The 22,356-nt window shown below is 36.9% G+C and overlaps 1 protein-coding gene across 7 annotated transcripts in view; it reads left to right on the plus strand.

Moving 5' to 3' along the window:
• Cdep (Chondrocyte-derived ezrin-like domain containing protein) overlaps positions 1-22,356 on the plus strand; it is a 66,675-nt gene that overhangs the window by 1,642 nt on the left and 42,677 nt on the right. For 4 of the 7 annotated variants that reach the window (XM_089732684.1, XM_089732686.1, XM_089732687.1 and 1 more), the window contains exons 3-5: positions 3,444-3,595; positions 20,121-20,231; positions 21,889-22,111. In XM_089732684.1, the coding sequence (XP_089588810.1) occupies positions 3,444-3,595; positions 20,121-20,231; positions 21,889-22,111 (486 nt within the window). The remainder of the gene's footprint in view (positions 1-3,443; positions 3,596-20,120; positions 20,232-21,888; positions 22,112-22,356) is intronic. The other 3 variants (XM_089732685.1, XM_089732688.1, XM_089732690.1) reach the window with 1 other exon arrangement.

Genomic DNA, 22,356 nt, shown 5'->3' on the forward strand with positions numbered 1-22,356 from the left:
AATATTTAACATTTAACAAAACAAATATTTTTGTGGTTTTGTTTCTCTGCTTTTATTTCATTATTTTTTTAGCATTTAAGAGGGTGGACGAGCTCGCAGCCCACCTGGTGTTAAGAGGTTACTGGAGCCCGTAGACGTCTACGACGTAAATGCGCCACCCACCATGAGGTATAAGCTCTAAGGTCTGAAGTATAGTTACAACGGCTGCCCCACCTTTCAAACCGAAACGCATTACTGCTTCACGGCAGAAATAGGCGGGGTGGTGGTACCTACCCGCTCGGACTCACAAGAGTTTCTACCACCAGTAAAAAAGGAGTTTTAGGGTCCTCCGCACTAAACGACTCCTCTGCACTGTTATGCCCGTCGCCCAGAACTTAGACATGATTAGAATAATAGACCCTTAGTGCAAACCAGCACAATACCGTCGGTGAAACACTGCCAAATTATTTCATATTTCTTTTCATCCCAATGATTTGTCATCTCTGCTGTTATTCATATACATTGAACAAACATCGTATTGTGTACACCCATGAATAATAATTTTATGACATCATATTATTTTTGACATGTTTGGATTTGTGTTAATTAGATATGAAACAAGTAATTGCTAAGTAACTCCCACTTACGCGAGTTGTAGATGTGTGTGTGTGAATAAAAACGAACACTTTACTGGAGCTTTTAAATAGGTAACATTTTTTTCGGTTAACACTCAAACTTGATTTTTTTTAATGCCCATGTAGGCAGCCTACAGGGGCCCTGACGGTAAGTGGTTACGGTCACTCATAGACGTCAGCAGTGCCAGTTTTTTTACTCTACCTTTGCTGGTAGCCTTAGAGGACTATGCCAGTGTTAACGTACGAGTAGCAACTCCTACCTACAGAGTATACTTAGTCTGGCCATAAATACTGTTACAATTAAAAATAAACAAAATATTACATTTGAATTTGGAATCTGTCATTTTTATATGATTGCTCATTGAGTTTTCTCATTTTGGCGCCAATACATTACAATATTTTGCGATATTAAAATGGAGTGGGGTGATAAAGAGAACCGAATCGCTGTGATTTCATTACACAAAGTAGGTATGGAGCCAAATGCAATTTTTAAAATTCTCCATACGGTTGGTATTAGTAAAATATTTGTGTACTGGGCTATTAATAGGTGCAATGAGACCTCCTCTGTTTGTGTCAGAAAAAGATCTGGCCATCCACGTAGTGTTCGTACGAAAGGTAGTCAAAGCAGCAAGGGAAAGAATTCGAAGAAATCCTGTCCGAAAGCAAAATATTTTATCTTGGGAGATGAAGATAGCACCTAGAACCATGTCGCGTATTTTAAAAGATGACTTAGGACTTGCAGCCTATTAGAAACGTACTGGTCATTTCTTAACTGATGTTTCAATTTTGAATTAACTACTGAAGCGGTACGCAAAGGGAGATCATAGAAAAATTTTGTTTACGGATAAGAATTTTTTTACAATTGAGCAACATTTTGACAAACAAAATGACCGTATTTATGCTCAAAGCTCTAAGGAAGCTTCCCAATTAGTGCAACGTGGGCACTATCCGACTTCAGTGATCGATGTGATCGAGTGATCTGGTTTGGTGGGGTATTAGCTATGAAGGAGTGACTGAGCCATACTTTTGTGAAAAAGGTGTCAAAACATTGGCACAAGTGTATCAAGATACCATTCTTGAGAAGGTCTTGAAGCCCCTTAACAACACCATGTTCAATAATCAAGAATGGTCCTTCCAGCAAGACTCGGCGCCAGGTCATAAAACTCGGTCTACGCAGTCTTGGTTGGGAACGAAGACTGGCCGTCGTCTAGTCCCGATCGTAATCCGCTGGATTATGATTTATGGTCAGGCTTAGAGAGTACGGCTTGCTCTAAACGCCATGATAATTTGGAGTCCCTAAAACAATCCGTACGATTGGCAGTGAAAAATTTTCCCATGGAAAGAGTGCGTGCTTCTATTGATAACTGGCCTCAACGTTTAAAGGACTGTATTGCAGCCAATGGAGACTACTTCGAATAAGCTTTTTATACTTTAAATTGTTTTATATTTATGTATTAAACTAACACACTGTAAAAGTAATAAATGCTATTTGTAATATAATTTTTATTTATTTTTAATTGTAACAGTATTTATGGCCAGATTAAGTATAAAGAAAAGTCAAGTCTATAGGCTTCAGTTAATTATACATATTATTTAACGACATATTCGAACGGCAATGCATGACTGTTTACGACCAGCCCACTGAGCTTCTGGCCGGATCTTCTCAGTTGTTCGCGTTTCCGATCCGGTGGTAGATTCTGGGAAGCACTGCTCTTGCTAGGGCCAGTGTTAGCAACACTCCCGGTTAGAGCCCCGTGAGCTCACTCACACGTCAAAGAGAAGCAGAAATAGCCTCTCAAGCCTATTAGCATAGGTAGGGGGGAAAAACTGTTTTACGGCAAAAATCGACAGGATCGTGGTACCCACCAGAGCTTGTTACTACATTCTACCATCAGTAAAGAACAGTCGGAAATCGTTCTACGCTGATATAATACTAATAGAACACTGTAGCTACCCGTTCTCCTGTGAATACCTTCTTAGTCGCATTTCCGACGACACCCAGGGAAAAATATTAAGTAGATGCACGAAGTAATGTAAATATATAGATAAAATTTCGGCGTTAGTGACCTTATCAAAGAAAATAGACAAAATTTCTCGTTTTTTTTATTTTTTATTGCCCGTGTAGGCAGACGAGCACATGGCCCACCTGATGGTGAGTGGTTACCGTCGCCCATGGACTGCCTACGATTCTATGAATAGGGATCCGGAATTATTAGAAGTACTCAATACAGTGTCCGGTCTGCGATATTATTTGATATTTATATAGTTCAGCCACCATACTACTTACCTGATGATTATGAATGAATTATAAATATCTAATAGTGCTAGAGCCTTGAATCACGCGTAGATTTAAAGATAACGTTTTTCTTTCTTTAAATATAATTGAATAACGCTATATAAAGATTTTACATCAATAAAAACCGATTAAACAGATAAGAAGATAATTTTTAATTGTTTCAATGATTTTTTTATCTCCTTATAATTTGTTTTATGTTCATAGATAAAGTAGTGTCTCGTAATCTGATGTTATACGATAAGTATTTAAATATTTCAGTTTACTTCGATATTTAACCCAAATCATACCAATATTTACTGGTACCTATTTCTGCCATAGCGGGTAGACAGCGGTATACAACAAATATTACTAAAAATAAACAAAACAAAACAAAAAAAAGTATAATAACTGTAGATTAATCGGTAAGAAAAAGTCATGAAGTCAACGCGCAAAAGCAATAAGATGCTGCTTGAATTTTCAGTGCAAAAGTTCAAAATGGGTCATTTGACCCGTTATGGTATGTTTAGTGTTAATCCGTTTTATAATTGTCGCAGGCCGCATGCACCATTCGGCCAGTACACCGGCCGGTGTGGATGGCGCTGGCGGGGGCTCCAGGACGCCCCCCGCGACCCCCAAGAAGGGCGGCAAGATGCTCGCGGTCAGAGTTCAGATGCTAGATGACACGATATCAATGTTTCAAATACAGGTGAGTCGATAGTCTTTTCGATTTCATCTTTTTTTTTTGTTGCTTAGCTGGGTGGACGAGCTCACAGCCCACCTGGTGTTAAGTGATTAATGGAGCCCATAGACATCTGCAACGTAAATGCGCCACCTATCTTGAGATATAAGTTCTAAAGCATTTTTTTTAAAGTTTCTAAAGAATTTTGTCTGGCCAATGAAGCATTGTATATATCATTATTAAAAACATAAATATTAGTTTTTGTCTAACATAAATTGATGCATAATTTTTTTTAGATAAAATATTAAGCAATACTGATATATATTATCAGGGCCGGTGGGAGCCAACATTTTCTCTCGGACAACCGCTCTTTTCAGCGCCTCCTATTCAAAAATATAATTATGATAATTGAACAATTACATTATGTATAACAGTCGCACAATATAAAATTAGAAAAAAAAAACTGCTTGGCCCGAGGTCAAATTTTCATCTGCAATGTGGCCCGATTATCAAAATATTTGCCCACCCCTGTTCTAAAGTCTCAGTATAGGTGCAACGGCTGCCCCACCCTTCAAACCGAAACGCATTACTGCTTCACGGCAGAAATAGGCGGGCTGGTGGTACCTACTCGTGCGGACTCACAAGAGGTCCTACCACCAGTAAAGAAGATGTATAGTTTTGTTGGTGTATCCCTTGCTTATAAGTCCCCCAATTTGTTAACGGGAGAGCCGTAGGATTAGGATAAACGATTTTTTGATCTATGATATAACTAAATAGTTATGTACATATATACTTATAGTTTAAGAACTTAATCAAATCATGCATTTCCAATCGCGATGTCACAATCAAAATAAGCAAAGTAAATAAAATGTCCACGAAATGTGTAAAAATTTACATCGTTTACATGCGTCTTTTTAAAGCGCTCGTCACGATGAGATGCAAGGGTTTATAAGCGTCGCATGATTGATGAAGATTGATGCTAACGATTCACTCGAGTTTATTTTCATCGATCGACTTAGAATAGACCAGAAATGTGGACTTCTATTGAATCGAAATAAATGAGAAACGGTATAAGGAAATTAGAGTTATGGGATGTGAGAGAAGTCTTATAAGCAACAAAATGATTGATACCTCGACACAAGCGGGAAACAATATTCAGAAATTTCGAACAACCCTTAACATTAGAACCGCATAAGATTGAATCGGTGATTATTTTCTACTATATCTAGCTGCTAACCTACAACATCTATATATTAATACGTGAAGCAAAAACTTTGTATCCCTTTTTACGAAAATTGCGCGGACGGAGGAGTATGGAATTTTCCACACTTATAGAGAATATAGAGAAGAAGTGCACAATGCTAATTTTTTTTTTAAATAATGCATAAAAGATACATTAAATCAATAAAGAAAACATTACACACACTACATACCGTGTATTTGACGCACACACGCATGCATACTATTTATTGCAAACTTTTGTTCTTGACGTCTGGTCAACTTGAGAATAGATTCAATATTGGTAGCCTTGGCGAAATTTGTGATTATAGAAGTATAAAATACAATCATAATAGTGTACAAACTTACAATTCCAATTAATTATAGTCGAATTTCGACTACTGCGGGGACCACTAGTTAGTATTATTTAACGAAATGTTTTCCCAAAATTGGTCGCACATTCGTTTGTTATATATTACATGTTATATACCAGCGCATTTTTTTTTTAAATTGTGTCTATTAGTGGCAGCTCACGGCCATAGTCAGCCACAGGAGTCGGTCATAGGAATTAAAATATCACAATTTTTTAAATATACTTTTCGATAATCTCGTCCTGTTACTAAATGTATCATCAACATAAGAACACTTTATTCGATGTTTTCCAAAAAACTATTTTTTTTATTTGGGTCTCTATAATTCTAAAGATGCGATGTTTATGGATTCTAGATACAACTCGACTACAGATAAGCTTGAACTCGTTGACCCATCTAAGTAATAAAAAATAACTTAAAATAGTTGATTAAGTGAACACATATAATATTTCATTTATAAGCACGAGGTGAACCCAATTCCAGGCGCTTTTATCTTTTCGTCAACGAACCGAGTTCAATCAGCCGTCGCGAGATGAGGTGTTGATCTCACGCGACATAAAAGTAATGTGGACGTTGCGCGCCTTATCTGACTTTTGAAACGTTTTTAATTGAAATGACGCGTTGCCCTCGCAACGGGAGATTAGATTGTTCACCTTTTTTAGTCTCAGAAAAGAATTTAAATGTCTTTTGGTGATGCATCCAATACCGTCTTTACCATAAGGGCACACGGGGCCCGTGCCCAGGGCCCCCATTCTCAGGGGGCCCCGAAGGACCGACAATTTGGTTACCGATTGTAGTCGAGAGCGGTCATTTTCGCAGCTTAAGAGAATAAAAAATGAATTGCGAACAACAATGTTACAAGAACGGCTGAGTAATTTGTCAATTATGGGCATAGAAAGTGATATCCTTCAAAAAGTTTACTTTAAAGATATAATGAAATATTTTGCTCAACAGAAATCCCGAAAGAAACCATTATCGTAATCGTAACCAAAAAACCAGCAGCATTCTAATACAATTAATATTATTATATCATACTGTATTTGATTACCTATAATAAATGGTCATACTTAGTAAAAAATGTTATAATTCGCTTTTTTTACTTTCCAAAAGGGCCTCAAATTCTTGTGTGCCCAAGGGCCCCAGCCCAGCTTAAGACGTCCCTGGATGCAACGGTAACTCGTGTGCTTCTTCTAAGTACATAGTTTGTCGGTGGTGTAAATGACCTCTTGTCGTAGTCGAAGCGCAAACTTGAGCGCTTAATAAAACAACGTTTTAGACAAAAAGATTACCCGTATTCAGATAAATTATTCATGAATCTAAATCGACTTTGTTTTCGTTACATATGTTAATTTTACAAGTAAATTAATCAAAATTTGGTATTCAATACTGTGTTACAGTGTTGTTTTTTTTTTTTTGCGAAAATCTTTAGTATATTTAAGTTAACTAGTGGTCGCCCGGGAGTCGAAATTCGACTATAATTACATAAATCTAAAATTATAAGTTTGAACTTTATTAAGGGTCGGTTGTTAAAGACTATCATATACCTCAATAATAACAAATATAGGCCAAGGCCACGGCTACACTATAGATGAATAATATTGAAAACAAAACAAAATTAATCTATTCTCAATTTCACCAGACTTTAACAGTAAACTAAAGAGTATATATGCGTGTCAAATACACATAAGTGTGTGTAATGTTTTTGTTATGGATTTAAAGTGTTTTTATGCACAAATAATAAAAAAAATTGAATTTGCACTCCTTCGCTATGTAAACTATAAGTGTGGAAAATTCATACTCTGTCCGCGAAATTTTCGTAAAAAGGGGTACAATTTTTTTCTTCACATATTACCTAATATATAGATTTACAATTTAACATGTTACACATATCACAAAAAAGTAAACAATTATTTTTGCATGTAATCCAGTGATACCGTATTCTTTGAATTGGTGCTTTTTGTTAAGGCAAACACAACACGGATAGCTTTAGTAATGAAAAGTGTTCTGGACAATCTACTAGTTATTAAGGTAATTCTTACTACTAACTAGAATTTGTACATTCACATACCATTCGAATAGATGATGACCGAGCTTTGTTCGGTTTTTTTTTGATAACGCCATCTTGTTGTGTCCTTAAAGCGGTTAGTTGCCCTCAATTAAGAAAAATAGTATCATTATTCGCCAATAGATGTCGGGAAGAGTTGATTATTGAAAATACGAATAAAAACAACATTTTCTGAAAATAAATCGTAGCTAGATCGATTTATCGTCCCCGAAATCCCCTGTATACTAAATTTTATGAAAATCGTTGGAGCAGTTTCCGAGATTCAGATTATATATATATATATATTAATATACAAGAATTGCTCGTTTAAGGTATAAGATTAGGAATGAACTCCTCTTCACAGTGATTCCTCGCACTGTGTCATTATATAATTGAGGTTTGACGGTGACCCTAGAATTGGTGACGTTAAAGTCGTAATGAAAAAGCTAACGAGACTCTCTATTTTGAAGGAATACCTTTCTCGTAGTTTCTAATGGGATTTCGAGCAATAGAAGCTTCAAAGAATATCTACGACGAAAATCCCAATTTTTTTTTAAATGCATTCAATTACAACTATATCACAATGAAATCTCGTTAACGAAATACAATTCACACTGTATCCATCTTCCAGTTTTCAACCGTAAATAAACTATCATTAGCAGGCAAAGTCTTACAGGGATTCTCTCGCCTCGCAAGTTTTGTCGAGGATCTATTGTTATCCGACAAAATCCTAAGTCACGGTATCCGCACGTACGACCTCCATCCACACTGTCCGATCATTGTAGGCTTTGTGGGACCTATTTCGGCTTTTTGGGGTCCTCTCTCTGAGAGATCTAGGTCGTTGGCTACGTTCATTAATTTTATTAGACCATTTTGTTCTATTGTCGTTCTCTTTCTTGTGGTGTAATAACTAACCTCGTAGCTAGATAGAAAATTATCCAAAAAATCTGTAAATCATTTTTTTTTTCGACTCGTTTATATAGTTACCTGAGCCCATAGACATCTACAACGTAAATGCGCCACCCACCTTGAGGTATAAGTTCTAAGATCTCAGTATAGTTACAACGGCTGCCCCACCCTTCAAACCGAAACGCATTACTGCTACACGTCGGAAATAGGCAGGGTGGTGGTACCTGTGGTGTACCTGGTGGTACATTTTTTTTATAGCTTCGATGGGTGGACGAGCTCACAGCCCACCTGGTGTTAAGTGGAGGCAGGGCGGTGGTACCTATCCGCGCGGACTCACAAGAGGTCTCGCCGCGGACGGTGACCGGAATCGTGTCCTGAGCTGTGATCAGTACACGGGAAGTGAAATTTTGTGTATGTTTACCTGAGAACGAAAGAAACTGATTTAGATCGGGAATCGATCTTTAACTTCCTGGTACCTTAGTCACTAACCACTAGACCAGGCAGTAAGTACCGGCTTGTGAATGTCATTTCATTAAGGGAAGAAGTGCCTTGAAGCTTATTGTTTTTCAATTAGTTTGTTGATAAAGAAGTTTAAATCCTATACTTCTTTTATTTTCTTACTAGCTGACTCGGCAGACTTCGTAGAACCTCAATCGATAAATAAAAGACCTAAACTTTTGTATAAAATAAACTAAAAACAAACAAAAGGAATCCGTCCGACGGGGGACACATCAAAGGAAAAACAAAATTGTTATTTTTATTTAATTCCGAGCATTTTCATATTTATCTACTTTTTAAACCTTCTCTGGATTTCCACAAATAATTCAAGACCAAAATTAGCCAAATCGGTCCAGCCGTTCTCGAGTTTTAGCGAGACTAACGAACAGCAATTCATTTTTATATATATAGATAATATAATATTACTATGTTAATGATAAAATACGAAAGAAAGGAATGGAAATAAAAATCGTGAACGTAGTAATCTAATTTTCATTAAACGCTTATTGTTTATTCGTAGAGTGATAAATATGTATGAACCCCAACAAGCTTACAGCAGCATAAATGTCCTGTTTGTTCTAAAATATTTGGCCTATAACTAAATTGCTTAATGCGATCCAATCAAATCTCGTTTCGTATTCAGTTTGTCGAATAAACAAAGTTAATGTAACGGGCTTATTAGATTACGTTATTAACAATAAAGTATGCTATTGTCGCTTAGGTCGCCGGGTATCGGTTGTGTTTTCTATGAAACCTTTAAAAGTATATATTAAGGGTAATTATCGACATAATTGAGCTCAATAATTGAGAATATGATTTAACCCTTTCACCCTCTGCCCAGTGATGGGAGTAGTTCTCTATGCTAGGAAGGCTCTGTGCTTTCTAAAGCAGAAGACCTCTAGTTCAACTTCGCTCTGTCAAGGATTCCCAACGTTAGAAGTCAAAGAAGTCTTCGTAGCTTAAAAAATAAAATAAAGGAGTCTGTCGTTGCTGAAGATCCTACAAGCAGATACCAATTTATCTAATAAAATGCGTATTTAACTTCACGAATAACTTCAACAGTGAAGAAATAACATTTGCGTTAAATTTACGTAATCACATAAGACAGAACTCGAGTCAAGACGAATGAATACCTGCCCCAAGAATTCCAATAGTCTCAGAACGTTACGAAGATGCTCCATGGAATTTCGGCGTCATAACATTGGGTACTTCTTCGCAATATAAGCACGAAGCTGTCTTCAAAGCATAGAATTCAAATAAGTCTAATTGGCCTCAATCGAAGTCTATAGGGCATCATTCGACATCACTAATATCCACAAAGTACGCTAGGTAGCTCTTGATGGGGCGCTATTTAATGCGGTATGATGAATTCAGCTTTATTGTACCTCACTCTGCAAGTAAAGAAAATATCTCGTGAATTTATTTATTACATACCTTTGTAAAGCAAATATAATTAAATTAATTTGATTTTAAACTAGCTGACCCGGCAGACTTCGTAGTGCCTTAATCGATAAATAAAAGACCTAAACTTTTGTATAAAATAAACTTAAAATAAACAAAAGGAATCAGTCCGACGGGGGACACATCAAAGGAAAAACAAAATTGTTTGTTTTTATATAATTCCGAGCTTTTTTATATTTTCTCACCTTTTAAACCTTCCTTGGACTTCCACGAATAATTCAAGACCAAAATTAGCCAAATCGGTCCAGCCGTTCTCGAGTTTTAGCGAGACTAACGAACAGCAATTCATTTTTATATATATAAATAAAGTCTATCATGTTGTCAATCATACTTTTAACACACTTAAAATTAGCTTCACAGAATCATACTAGTTATTAAGGATGCCATTAATTAGAATGAACCTCATTTACGTACGGGGTTAGCTGAAATTGCTCATATGAAATTCAATTATGCACCGGCTCTGAAATAATTTAGTTAGCTCGTGTTCAAAGTTTCACATCAAACGTGAAACGAAGCAGCGAACTAATCAACAATTTAACAATTTTTTTGGTTAGCTTATTTACAATGAATATAACGAACATTTTAAAATAATGATATTAAATACTAGCCGTACTCGACCGCTTCGCTGGGCATTTAAAGTTAACATTACTATTTATTGTCATTATGATTCGGGAGTCCAACACTCATATAAATATTAGCCTATCCATTAAGTACATGTATTTTGTACATGGATACCAAGTTTCAAGTCATTCGGATGTATGGTTTAGTAGTTATAACGAAACATCCGTAAAAACCACTGTAGATATTAGTATAGATAACGTCGCTGTCGAACAAATAGATGTTGGGTGTGCCAAAAATCGTAACGCTTTGAGATATTGACTAAAAATGACCCTTGCAGAACAATATAAAAAACTAGTGGTCGCCCGGTAGTCGAAATTCGACTGTAAATAATTGAAATTATAAGTTTGTACACTATTATGATTCTATTTTCAAAGAATATTATACTTCTATAATCACAAATTTCGCCAAGACTACATTATAGAAAAATAATAATAAAGACAAACAATATTTAATCTATTCTCAATTTGACCACAGACGTCAAGAACAAAAGTTTGACAATAAATAAATAGTATGCATGCGTGTGTGCGTGAAATACATGGTACGTAGTGTGTAATGTTTTCTTTATTAATTTAATGTATTGTTTAGGCATAATTTAAAAAAATATTAACATACTGCACTCCTTCTCTATATTCTCTATAAGTGTGGGAAATTTCATGCTCCTCCGTCCGCGCAATTTTCGTAAAAAGGGATACAAAGTTTTTCCTTCACGTATTAATATATAGATATTCATAAACTTTAATCTCTCGATTTCCGTGAGTTTCTTGACAGTGACTATGAACACTGTAGAGTATTCGAAACATCGAAAAAAAAAAAAGAAAAATGTTCCAGATTGAACCGTAAAAATAGTTATGTTTAAGATTCGCAAAAACGCAAGAAAATCTAAGGTATATAATACACATATAATATTAATAGATAACAGTGACCACGAAAAAGTGTACATGGTACATTAGTTTGACAACGAACATATATTTGATATATTGAACATATGTTGATCAGAAATTGTAGCTAGATTTCAGTTATATCAACTTATTAATAAATTAACATTTCTGAATCTAGAACCTACATCGATTTCTGTAATATTGAGAACAATCGACTAGTTCAATATTAAAACTAGACCTACGCATCTACATACATATGTACATACAGTAATGATGTCATCTGCTTTTGTTTCTGTATTACTCAAGTACGTTGTGTTTTTCTTCTATTGTTTCTCTACAATAGCCATATCTAGTTTAACTTAACGTACTCAAATACGTACTCAACAAATGTTCACGATTGACTTCCACGGTGAAGGAATAACATCGTGTAATAAAAAGCAAACCCGCAAAATTATAATTTGCGTAATCACTGGTGGTAGGATCTCTTGTGATTCCGCACGGGTAGGTACCACCACCCCGCCTATTTCCGCCGTGAAGCAGTAATGCGTTTCGGTTCGAAGGGTGGGGTAGCCGTTGTAACTATACTGAGACCTTAGAAATTATATCTCGAGGTGGGTGGCGCATTTACGTTGTAGATGTCTATGGGCTCCAGTAACCACTTAACACCAGGTGGGCTGTGAGCTCGTCCATCCATCTAAGCAATAAAAAAAAACTAAATCTTAATTTTGCTTTTCAAATTAACAGCATAACATACCTATAGGGCTTAGTAACAAAAAAGAACAGCGTTCTGAGTATGCAAGAGTTAAGGCTTCATCAAACAGAACGCGTAATTAGCGCGCGTCAGAGCGCTACGCTATGAGCAACAGAGCGCCAACGCTATCTATTGGTGGAATTTACGTTGTGATGTCTTCTTTCTTCATAATATCCGATCGAAATCCGATTACGTAATAATGACTGGTTGTAATGATGAGCTCCGAAGACCGCCTCACAGTCATCTTCGACGTTAGCTAAATAAAAAAAGCATCACGAGTATTGTGTATATTTTACACAATAACACAAAACATAAGTGTAAAGAAATTGTTTCTCGACATTGCTGCCGTGAAAGACATTGTATACAGAGGGTATTAGGTTTTTCTAAAGGAACGAGCAATAGATGGTAATACTCTCGATAGAGGGCTGATACTCGACGAAGAGGGCGTTTGTGGCCTGTCGTGGCGCAAAACGATTAGTGTCTACATATGCTTAGCTTAGTGTATGAATAATATGTAGATCCATGTTAGATTAGAAGTTTCTTCCCATATTTTAGTCTTCGGGATTGTTCTGTTTACATGTTGAATGTCAATCAGATAAACTTGACTGATTATCGACTAGTATAAGCATAAATAAAGGAAATAATAAAATACTAGTGGTCTCGCAGTGGTCGAAATTCGAGTATAATTAATTGAAATTATAAGTTTGAACATGATTATGGTTCTATTGTCAAAGACTCTATAATCACAGATTTCGCCAAGACTATAGACAAATAATATTAAAGATAAACGATATTAACCTATTCTCTATTTGACCACAGACTTTAAGCAATAACAAAAGTTTGATAATAAACAAAGAGTTTATGTGTGTGTCAAATACATGGTAGTGTGTGTAATGTTTTTTTTATTGATTTAACCTATTTATAATGCATAATTAAAAAAATATATATAATAGCATTCTGCTCTCCTTTTGTATATTCTCTATAAGTGTGGAAAATTTTGTTACTCTTCCGTCCGCGCAATTTTCGTAAAAATGGGTACAAAGTTTTTGCTTCACGTATTAATGTATATAGATAATGCTTTCGGCCACATCCATAATATAATATACGCGTATTCCAAATTCAAAACGTTCTTTTTCCGCAAGCGTCTCGTAACGGTATGCCGGATGAAACGTATGCAATATGTATTCTGGTTGGTTTACATCCTGTGATGTTGGATTCTATACTTAACATTTGGCTGAATCTCGGTAGCGGGAGTCTCGATACTCTTCGGATCACGTACGGGGAGTTCGAGAGGTCAACGGACGAATCGGTCGATTTCTAGAATATTTTCGTATTGGTACTATAGCGCTGGTTGTATTCCAGATTAAATGAAAATATCTGGAAAGATGACGATTGTGTTAAGTCGATGTTCAATTGTTGATTACACTTGTAACGGTCGCGTTTACGACTATCTCAATTCTCTGTCCCATATGATGATTTGACATCGTTTTTTGTGTAGCAAATGTTCGGTCGCAGATAAGAAAAAAATCTAGAAACAACAATAATTACCGAGTTAAATGAATGTAAAAGATTTAAGAGAATGTAGTCCGAAACGTCCGAAATGTCTCGATACTTCAGGAATTCGGCATCAAGCAGCGTCTATTTGGTATAGTACAGTCTCGAATGTCGAATTTCTTCGGACACGTTTCGCGACGAGATGGCCGGTCCATAGAACGCCTCGTTGTACAGGGAAGCGTTGATGGTACAAGACCGCGCTGGAGGCCACCAATGCAGTGGACCGACCAAATTAAAGCTGCAGTGGGAGGTCCCCTAAATGAGTGCAGTAGAATGGCCTCGAGCAGGGAGAGATGGCGCGACATCGTGAGACGCATCAAGTCTGCCCCTTCCAACACTACATGACGATCACGACCACTCTGTCAAGAGTGACACGACTGAGAAGAAGAAGTTCGAAACGAACCTGAGTTGTAGATGTCTACGGGCTCCGGTAACCACTTAACACCAGGTGGGCCGTGAGCTCGTCCACCCATCTGAGCAATAAAAAAAAAGAATACATAAAAATGCAGTCACGATCCTAAGACAATAATGTAACGACTTAAGAGAGATTTACAATATTTAGGTAATCATTTAAATCGGTGAGATACAGACAAAGTTAACAACTCCAATAGGGTTAGGTTACGTTCCCTCGTAGGAGGTTCGGCCCCCGGCCCGAAAAAAAAAAAAGAAAAAACGTCCAAAGTTGTTCGGCGATAATACGGTAACGTGTAGCATTCGATTTGTTTCAATCTTATAACCAGAACTTTAGGTACTGTTCTTTACTGTTCTTTAGGTACTGTAAAAGGAATATTAATAAGGTATTCGATTCGTGTAAACTGTTATATTTCTGTGAGAAATCGTGTTAGGGTTGTCACGTGATTATTTTTCGAGACATAACTTCATAACACAACATTGTACATTAAATATATCGTTACAAAGTTTCTATAAGTTTTCACACCAATCAAGTTATATCAGTGACTAGCTGACCCGGCAGACTTCGTAGTGCCTCAATCGATAAATAAAAGACACATCAAGGGGACACATCAAAGGAAAAACAAAATTGTTTGTTTTTATATAATTCCGAGCTTTTTTATATTTTCTCACCTTTTAAACCTTCCCTGGACTTCCACGAATAATAATAATTCAAGACCAAAATTAGCCAAATCGGTCCAGCCGTTCTCGAGTTTTAGCGAGACTAACGAACAGCAATTCATTTTTATATATAGAGATTGTTTTAGGAATCATAAGTTTGTAGCCTGTAGGAAATGAACGCCGCGCCTAGCCTACCTTGAGATAGAACAGACTAGAATGATATGATAGAATAGATAGTTATGTGGCAGAAACAAATAGGGGCAGTGTTACGAACCGTGCAGCCTAACAGTTCGCCATTACCCATACCTGCATAGTGCTCTTAATGATTCAACATCAGAGTAAGCATTAAATTATTTGTTGACGGTTTGTTGAACGAAAACTCTTAACTCTTTTTAACCGACTTCAAAAAAGGAGGAGGTTCTCAATTCGACTGTATGTTTTTTTTTTTATATTTGATGATGGTATCCACGAGAAAATCATATAAGTCTTAAATTTGTAATAAGTACGTGCGCGAAAAATAGATGAATAACTCAATAACTCAATATCACGCCAACCGATTTCGATGATTATTGTTTTTAGTGTATATTAATTTGTTTTGGAATATCTTTTTTTTTTCAATTTGAAGTCGATTTTTGTTAAAGTAAGCCTATTTACAATTATTATTTATTTTAAATTTTGAGTAGTTATCTCGTTCAGTAGGTTAAAAACCGTACAATAGGCTATTCGCGATCTGGCTCGTGTCGGCCCTTATCGGCTCTGGTACCGAAGGTTGGCGCACAGCCAGATTTTATCAGTAAGCCTCGTCCAGGCTGTTTGATTGCTCCAATGAGTCCATTGTTCTCCTTCCTTATGCTGTTTTACGTGATTTATATTAGTTTTTGTTTTTTCTTACGTATTCTGCTAATAATTTTTAGCCTTCATGCTTAGAGGGAGTAAATAAATTTCAATACAAATGTAAATACTATACATTTTATTCGTCGCATTATTCGACTATGCTTCGAATTTTCGGATTTGGAACAAGTTTTTTGTAGAAACTACTGTTGACCTTCTTCAGTTGCAAAGCAGACAGACCCCTACTCCTGTTTGAATGTATTGTATAAAAAAAAAATTGACTTCGCATACATGTCACGGGTGGTGGTGGTGGTCTATGACTAAACACTTGCAATGAATTAGTAAATGAGCTACTTTCTTCTTGTAGAGAAACACCACATTTAGAAATAGTACATATTTCACACAACTTCTGTTCATACATTCTCCAGTAAATATTATAAACTTCTCGTAGGTTTGTTGAAAGAGATTTGATTATGAAAAATCAACTGCTCTCCTCTAATTGCACTCAACTTATTTATTAGCATCAGTTGGGCCGACACAATGCTTATCTATGTTACTCGTGAAACTTTGAATACGTTTGCAATTTGTTGGCAAATCAAAAAAATCCGTTTAGGTAGAAGGCTTCAGTAAATAATTTCAATTTCATTAACATTTTAACCATCATTGAACTATCATACAGATAGAATATCTTCGACCCGAAACTGTCAAATCTTGATATGGGTCATTTCATATCGTAAAAGCGATGTTCGAAATTTATACTGATTTTTTTCTTCTAATTAAATTAAACGCTTGTTTTTGGAGGTGACGTAAGCAAATTTTAATTGCAAGGAACTCTCTCAAGATTTTCTCGTTTCGTTAACCAGCAATTCTTAGAAGTAGTTTAATTAATCGACCCTGTGTTATTCCGAATAAGGTCGCCTTTCCCTGGAAAACTCGACAGTGACGTCACGTTTTCATAGCTTTAAGAGTCCGTAAATAAATATGTATAAGCAAAAATAAAACGGGTTGGCCTAATTGTTTACGATAAGAATAGTCGTCTTTTTTGCTCTGTTTTGTGTTGATATTTTATTGTTACAATTTTACGGTTAATAAAATCTAGGATAAGCACACATCTCTATGTAAAGTAGACGAATATATTAATTCAAATTTATGTTGTGTATTTGAAGTTTTTCCTTTTATGCGAATAAAGTAAACTACTTTTCAGATACACGTCCTTACGGATCCATCAGGTCCAATAAACCTTTGCACCTTTGCAAACCTATCATCTTTAACACTAGGAGCCGACTTAGGGACCCTGGTAATCGTACTCGTCGAACTCGACGAAGAGTTTGACGTGCAAGTTAACCCATAGATAAGTCCGTTGAGTTTCTCGCCGTATCTTCTTAGCGGGTCGTGATTCCGATCCGGTAGTGCTCTTGCTCTTGAGTTGTTAGGTCTCCTTCGAAGGCGCTCGGGCAACTGTTATCAAATCCCACCTCTCCTGGCTGAGCCTTTGCTCGCCCGCCTGTCCTAGTGAAATTGGAATGGCCTCAAGGCCAGTAGTAATCCTTCAATCATAAAAAAAAAACATTTCAGATTAATATGAATATAGAATAGGTTTTAATTTTACAACAAACAAATGTCGAAATCAACTCTATGCTTGTAAGAGTCGAATACATTATGCATCTTGTCAATGGCTTAGGCTTGGAGTTAATATGCACGTTTCACATGTTTTGATAAAAGAATGTCGTCGCCGTCAAACCAAAATCTGCTGTGTGTAAAAACTCTATTTCGAATTAACGAGTAAAAACATTTTCGTATAAAATTTTATATGAAGGTGAATTTTTAAGAACTATATCAAATGAAAGCTATAGATAAATATTACAGCTATAGACACATAACAGTTTTTTTTATACGGTAGATAGGTCTGTGAACTATACGAAAAGGCTAAAAGTGGCCGACTGTGGGCTGCTCATGATGATTATGATGATGAAGACAAATCCTAGTCAGTAAATTTTCCATCTTTAGAGTATTATCTTTCATAACGATTCGCTTCCATTGTTCATATATCCAATTCAATACCACAGAATAAACAAAGCTAAATTATGGTAATTCTCGTTTCATTACTTGAAGTGAAGGTTTGTACGTATGGTAATTCTTTACGTACAGGTTCTAAGGTGAATCGCGAAAACGGTGGCTTAGGTTGTATTACATAATATATATACATAATCGAGCATAAAAATGAATTTGTGCAATGAATGTGTTGCCAAGATGTTGTAAGTGGCTCAATTTGACAAAGCGCTGGTAATCATAAAAGTGAATACGTTAAGTAATTATGTACGTGAAACAATAATTTTAGAGTGAAAAGAATGGGGAATAAGATCTACCTAAGTAATGTGATTATTTGTTTTTAAACGGGCAATTTTGTATTTTAAAATCTCTTATCTTCTTCTTCTATATATATAAAAATGAATTGCTGTTCGTTAGTCTCGCTAAAACTCGAGAACGGCTGGACCGATTTGGCTAATTTTGGTCTTGAATTATTATTGGAAGTCTAGAGAAGACAAATATGAAAATGCACGGAATTAAATAAAAATAACAATTTTGTTTTTCCTTTGATTTATCCCCCGTCAGACGGATTCGTTTTGTTTGTTTTAAGTTTATTTCATACAAAAGTTTAGGTCTTTTATTTATCGATTGAGGCACTACGAAGTCTGCCGGGCCAGCTAGCTTACAATAAAAATTTTTACCACGTCCTTTATTTGGCTTACCTACGTGATCACCCAACAGAGTAATGTCAACCTGTGTGTGGCAATGGATACGTGATTATAAATAGACAATGCGTCCCCTCGCCTCGGCTCGGTGCACAAGTCTCGTTAACGGTCACCGCTCGAGGTCACCGATTTGATTCCTATGGGGCGCTTAATATCCTCTCTTGGTATACGTCGATGATGTTTGAGATTTCATTCGATGATCTTGACATTCCAATTTCATTCGGCTAAATCAAGATAGTTCGAAAAAATATCTGTGCAGACAAGATTCTCCTTTGCTCCAAGTGATTAAAATAATGCTTATGGAAAAACGCAGGATCTTCTAAATACCACTTTCAATACTATGCAAATGTGACGTACATCAGATGCTCCTCTTATAAATTTGGTAGCGTTCCTAAGAGGGAACACAAATTGTTTCGGTATCAGTATAACTTATTGATCATGCGTTGACCCATTTACTGTTCTCTGAATTGTTTTAATTTTGTTTGTGTCAAAAGAAAGTTCAAGTCAGTTTGATTCAAGATACATATTTTGATAGGATCAAAAATGTTTAATTTTTGTCGTTAGCTAGGGGCACTATGTAGAAGGCACCAGATCGCGTAGAAGGCTGCTCATGCTATGGACCGACCAGATCAAGTCGGCAGTTGGCGGCTGTTTGCATGAGTGTACCAGACTCACCACAACCCTTAAGGAGTGGCGATTGCTCGTGAGGTGCATAACATCTGCCCAAAACAATGATGCTGGATGACGACCACGACCGCTCTGACAAGAGTGATACGACATACGAACGAAAAGGGACATTTCGAATGTGAATGATGCGGGGCCGTATCAACATCTTCTTGATGTTCTCGTTTGCCAGAAGAGAGCTTTTAAACTCTTAATCATAATATATTTTCAGTTCAGGAGGATCTTACTAGTAAATGTTTGTGCAGCCGCGATATTACTACTGTATGCATTTACATAAGTCACATTGTTTCGTATCGATGATCGAATTCAAATGTTCACATTATAATAAGAAATGGCAAATAATAGGGCTTGGAGGCTTAAGAGGCTTTTCATGCGGCAAAATCGCACGCTTGTGTATACCAGACAAGAATGACTTTTTGTAAAAACAGTACAATAAACCTAGTAAATGTCGGTCAGTGATATGGCATTAAGCTGAATAGTGAATTCCATTGTCACTTTTTATCATGCTTAGGAAGAGAGGAGGATGTTATTCTAGGTCGTCACCGCACAGCAATACTATTTTTCCTTACTATTTACTTGTAGCCTAAAGGCGTATTCTAATTAGGCACAGCCTGATAGTTGAATTCACGGGGCTCACCCTCAGAAAGTTTGCTAACACCGGCCCTAGTAAGCAGTGCTTCATAAAATCTACTACCGGATCAGAATCGCGACCCACTGAGAAGATCCGGCGAGAAACTCAGTGGGTTGTGTCGATGGGAGTTCAGCATAGTCATATCAAGTGCCACACATCTGCTGTTGATTACAGGCCTCTTGTAGATTTTGGTCCATTCGAAGACATTTCGGCTCCAATGGGCCAAATTTCGATGCCCTGTATTACAAATATAAAAATCTTTGTGTTATTGTTACAGTCTAAAGCCCTTGGTCGCGTGCTGTTTGATCAAGTTTGCCGACAGCTACATCTCCTGGAAGCTGACTACTTTGGGCTCGAATATCAGGACAGCAATGGAACTAAGGTATGGGTATGTCATCGATTTTTTTATTTTATTTGCTTGTTTTTTTTAACGCTTTTAATTATAACCCTACTAGAGACCCGCCCTCGCTTCGCTTCGGAAACTAATTTATTATTAATTTCTCCACTATTTAATGGATGTTATTATACATATAAACCTTCCTCTTCAATCACTCTATCTATTAAAAAAAACTGCATCAAAATCCGTTGCGTAGTTTTAAAGATTTAAGCATACATAGGGATATAGGGACAGAGAAAACGACTTTGTTTTATACTATGTAGTGATGTATTGGATAATATCCTTTTTCATTAGGTACAGAACTGTTCTGCGTTTTTTTGCCGCGAAAGATTAACAAGGAATGTATGGCAAACGTTTTTTTTACACTTAATTTTAAACGAGACCATAATTTTATGTTTCGAAGCTAGTATCGGTATTTAAGTTTTGGTGTCTCTGTGCCTTAGTCGGCTGTAAGCTCATCCACTAAAATATAAACTAGTAAAGCTAAAATACAACCTAGAAGCCGCGATTGGTTTAAGTAATGTAGATATTACTAGGGCAAGGATTTCTGTTTTGGATGCAGGTAGCAACGAACCGACCGCATTGGAGATCGATTTGAGAGTTTGAGACTTTGAGAGGCCTTTGTTCAGCCGTGGACATCTATAAGCTGAGATGATAATGATGATGAGGGTTCTCTAGGAATTTCTTATTCATAAAGTCTTTCAATAAAACCACTCCGATCTTAACATATGCCTATTTGTAATAAACACCTTAGCGAATTTCATGATTTTCGTATTACTCCCGAAACTGAACTAAAATAAAACTACTTGTCGTCATTATTAATGCTATACAAATGCAATTTATGCAAATACGGTACTTGTATGCAAGACAGACGGCATTAAAGAAACCTTACTAGACAATACTTTCTCTATTGGATTATGTCTGATGCGTTTCTGTTTTTAAAACCAAATAGCCAGAAGTCAGACTGTGGTACCAGAGAATTTCAAATATGAACTTTTCGTAATTAACTGTACGTATGGAGTCATTGACCCGTTACTTACATAATTTTCTATTACCTTCGCCTGTAGCTTCGCCTCTGTGGCGAACTACATTTTATATCGTACGCGTGTAGATCCTCTGCAGTGGTACCTACCCGAACGGGCTTACCGCAAGGTCTACCATTAATTACACTTAAATTTTGGGGTAATATTTTGGTTAGACATTGTCTTTCCTTCTTTTTGTATTTGCACCTGTCTGCGAGATTTGCAGGATTGATAGTTAGATCGCTCGATACGAGTACACCGGGCGTCTTATCTTTTAGATCACAACACTTTTGGTATGCTATGGGAGATGCCCATTTCCAATTGCAGTTTAGGCTACAACACTTTTGCTATGCTAAGGGAGAGTTCCGTTTCCACTTTTTTTTTTCATACCTAATCTGATAGCCTTGAGAGGCTATTTCAGCGGAATCTTGGTGAGCTCACGGGGCTTAAACCTGACGGACGACGTTGCTAACTCTGGCCCTAGCAAGAACAGTGCGGAATCTACCACTGGATCGGAAACGCGACCCACTGAGAAAATCCGGGGAGAAACTCAGTGGGCTGTGTTTGAGGGTTAATTTACTCGTCGATACAATACAGAGTGTTACTAAGTTAACCCTTGCTCCCAGTACTGGTTGGACGTCGAGAAGCCGATGTGTCGGCAAGTCGGCCTGTCCATGCTGGAGCCCACGCTGCGTTTCTGCGTCAAGTTCTACACGCCGGACCCGGCGAGGCTGGAGGAGGAGTTCACGCGGTACCTGTTCTGTTTGCAAGTGAAGCGCGACCTGGCCCAGGGCTGTATACAGTGCAACGAGAACACGGCCGCCCTGATGGCCAGTTACATCGTTCAAGGTACGATCTCTGCTCGTTTGTGTGTTGATTTGTGTGTGTGACTGACCCTGTGGTGCAGTAGTTAGCCCTCGACTGTTTTTTTATTTATTTTTTGTTTTGGTGCTTGGACGAGCTCACAGCCCACCTGGTGTTAAGCGGTTACCGGAACTCATAGACATCTATAACGTAAATGCCGCCACCTACCTTGAGATATAAGTTGTAAGGTCTCAGTATAGTTACAACGGCTACCCTATCCTTCAAACCGA

The sequence above is a fragment of the Bombyx mandarina genome, chromosome 15 (assembly GCF_030267445.1).
Source record: "Bombyx mandarina strain Sakado chromosome 15, ASM3026744v2".
Classification (NCBI taxonomy): domain Eukaryota; kingdom Metazoa; phylum Arthropoda; class Insecta; order Lepidoptera; family Bombycidae; genus Bombyx; species Bombyx mandarina.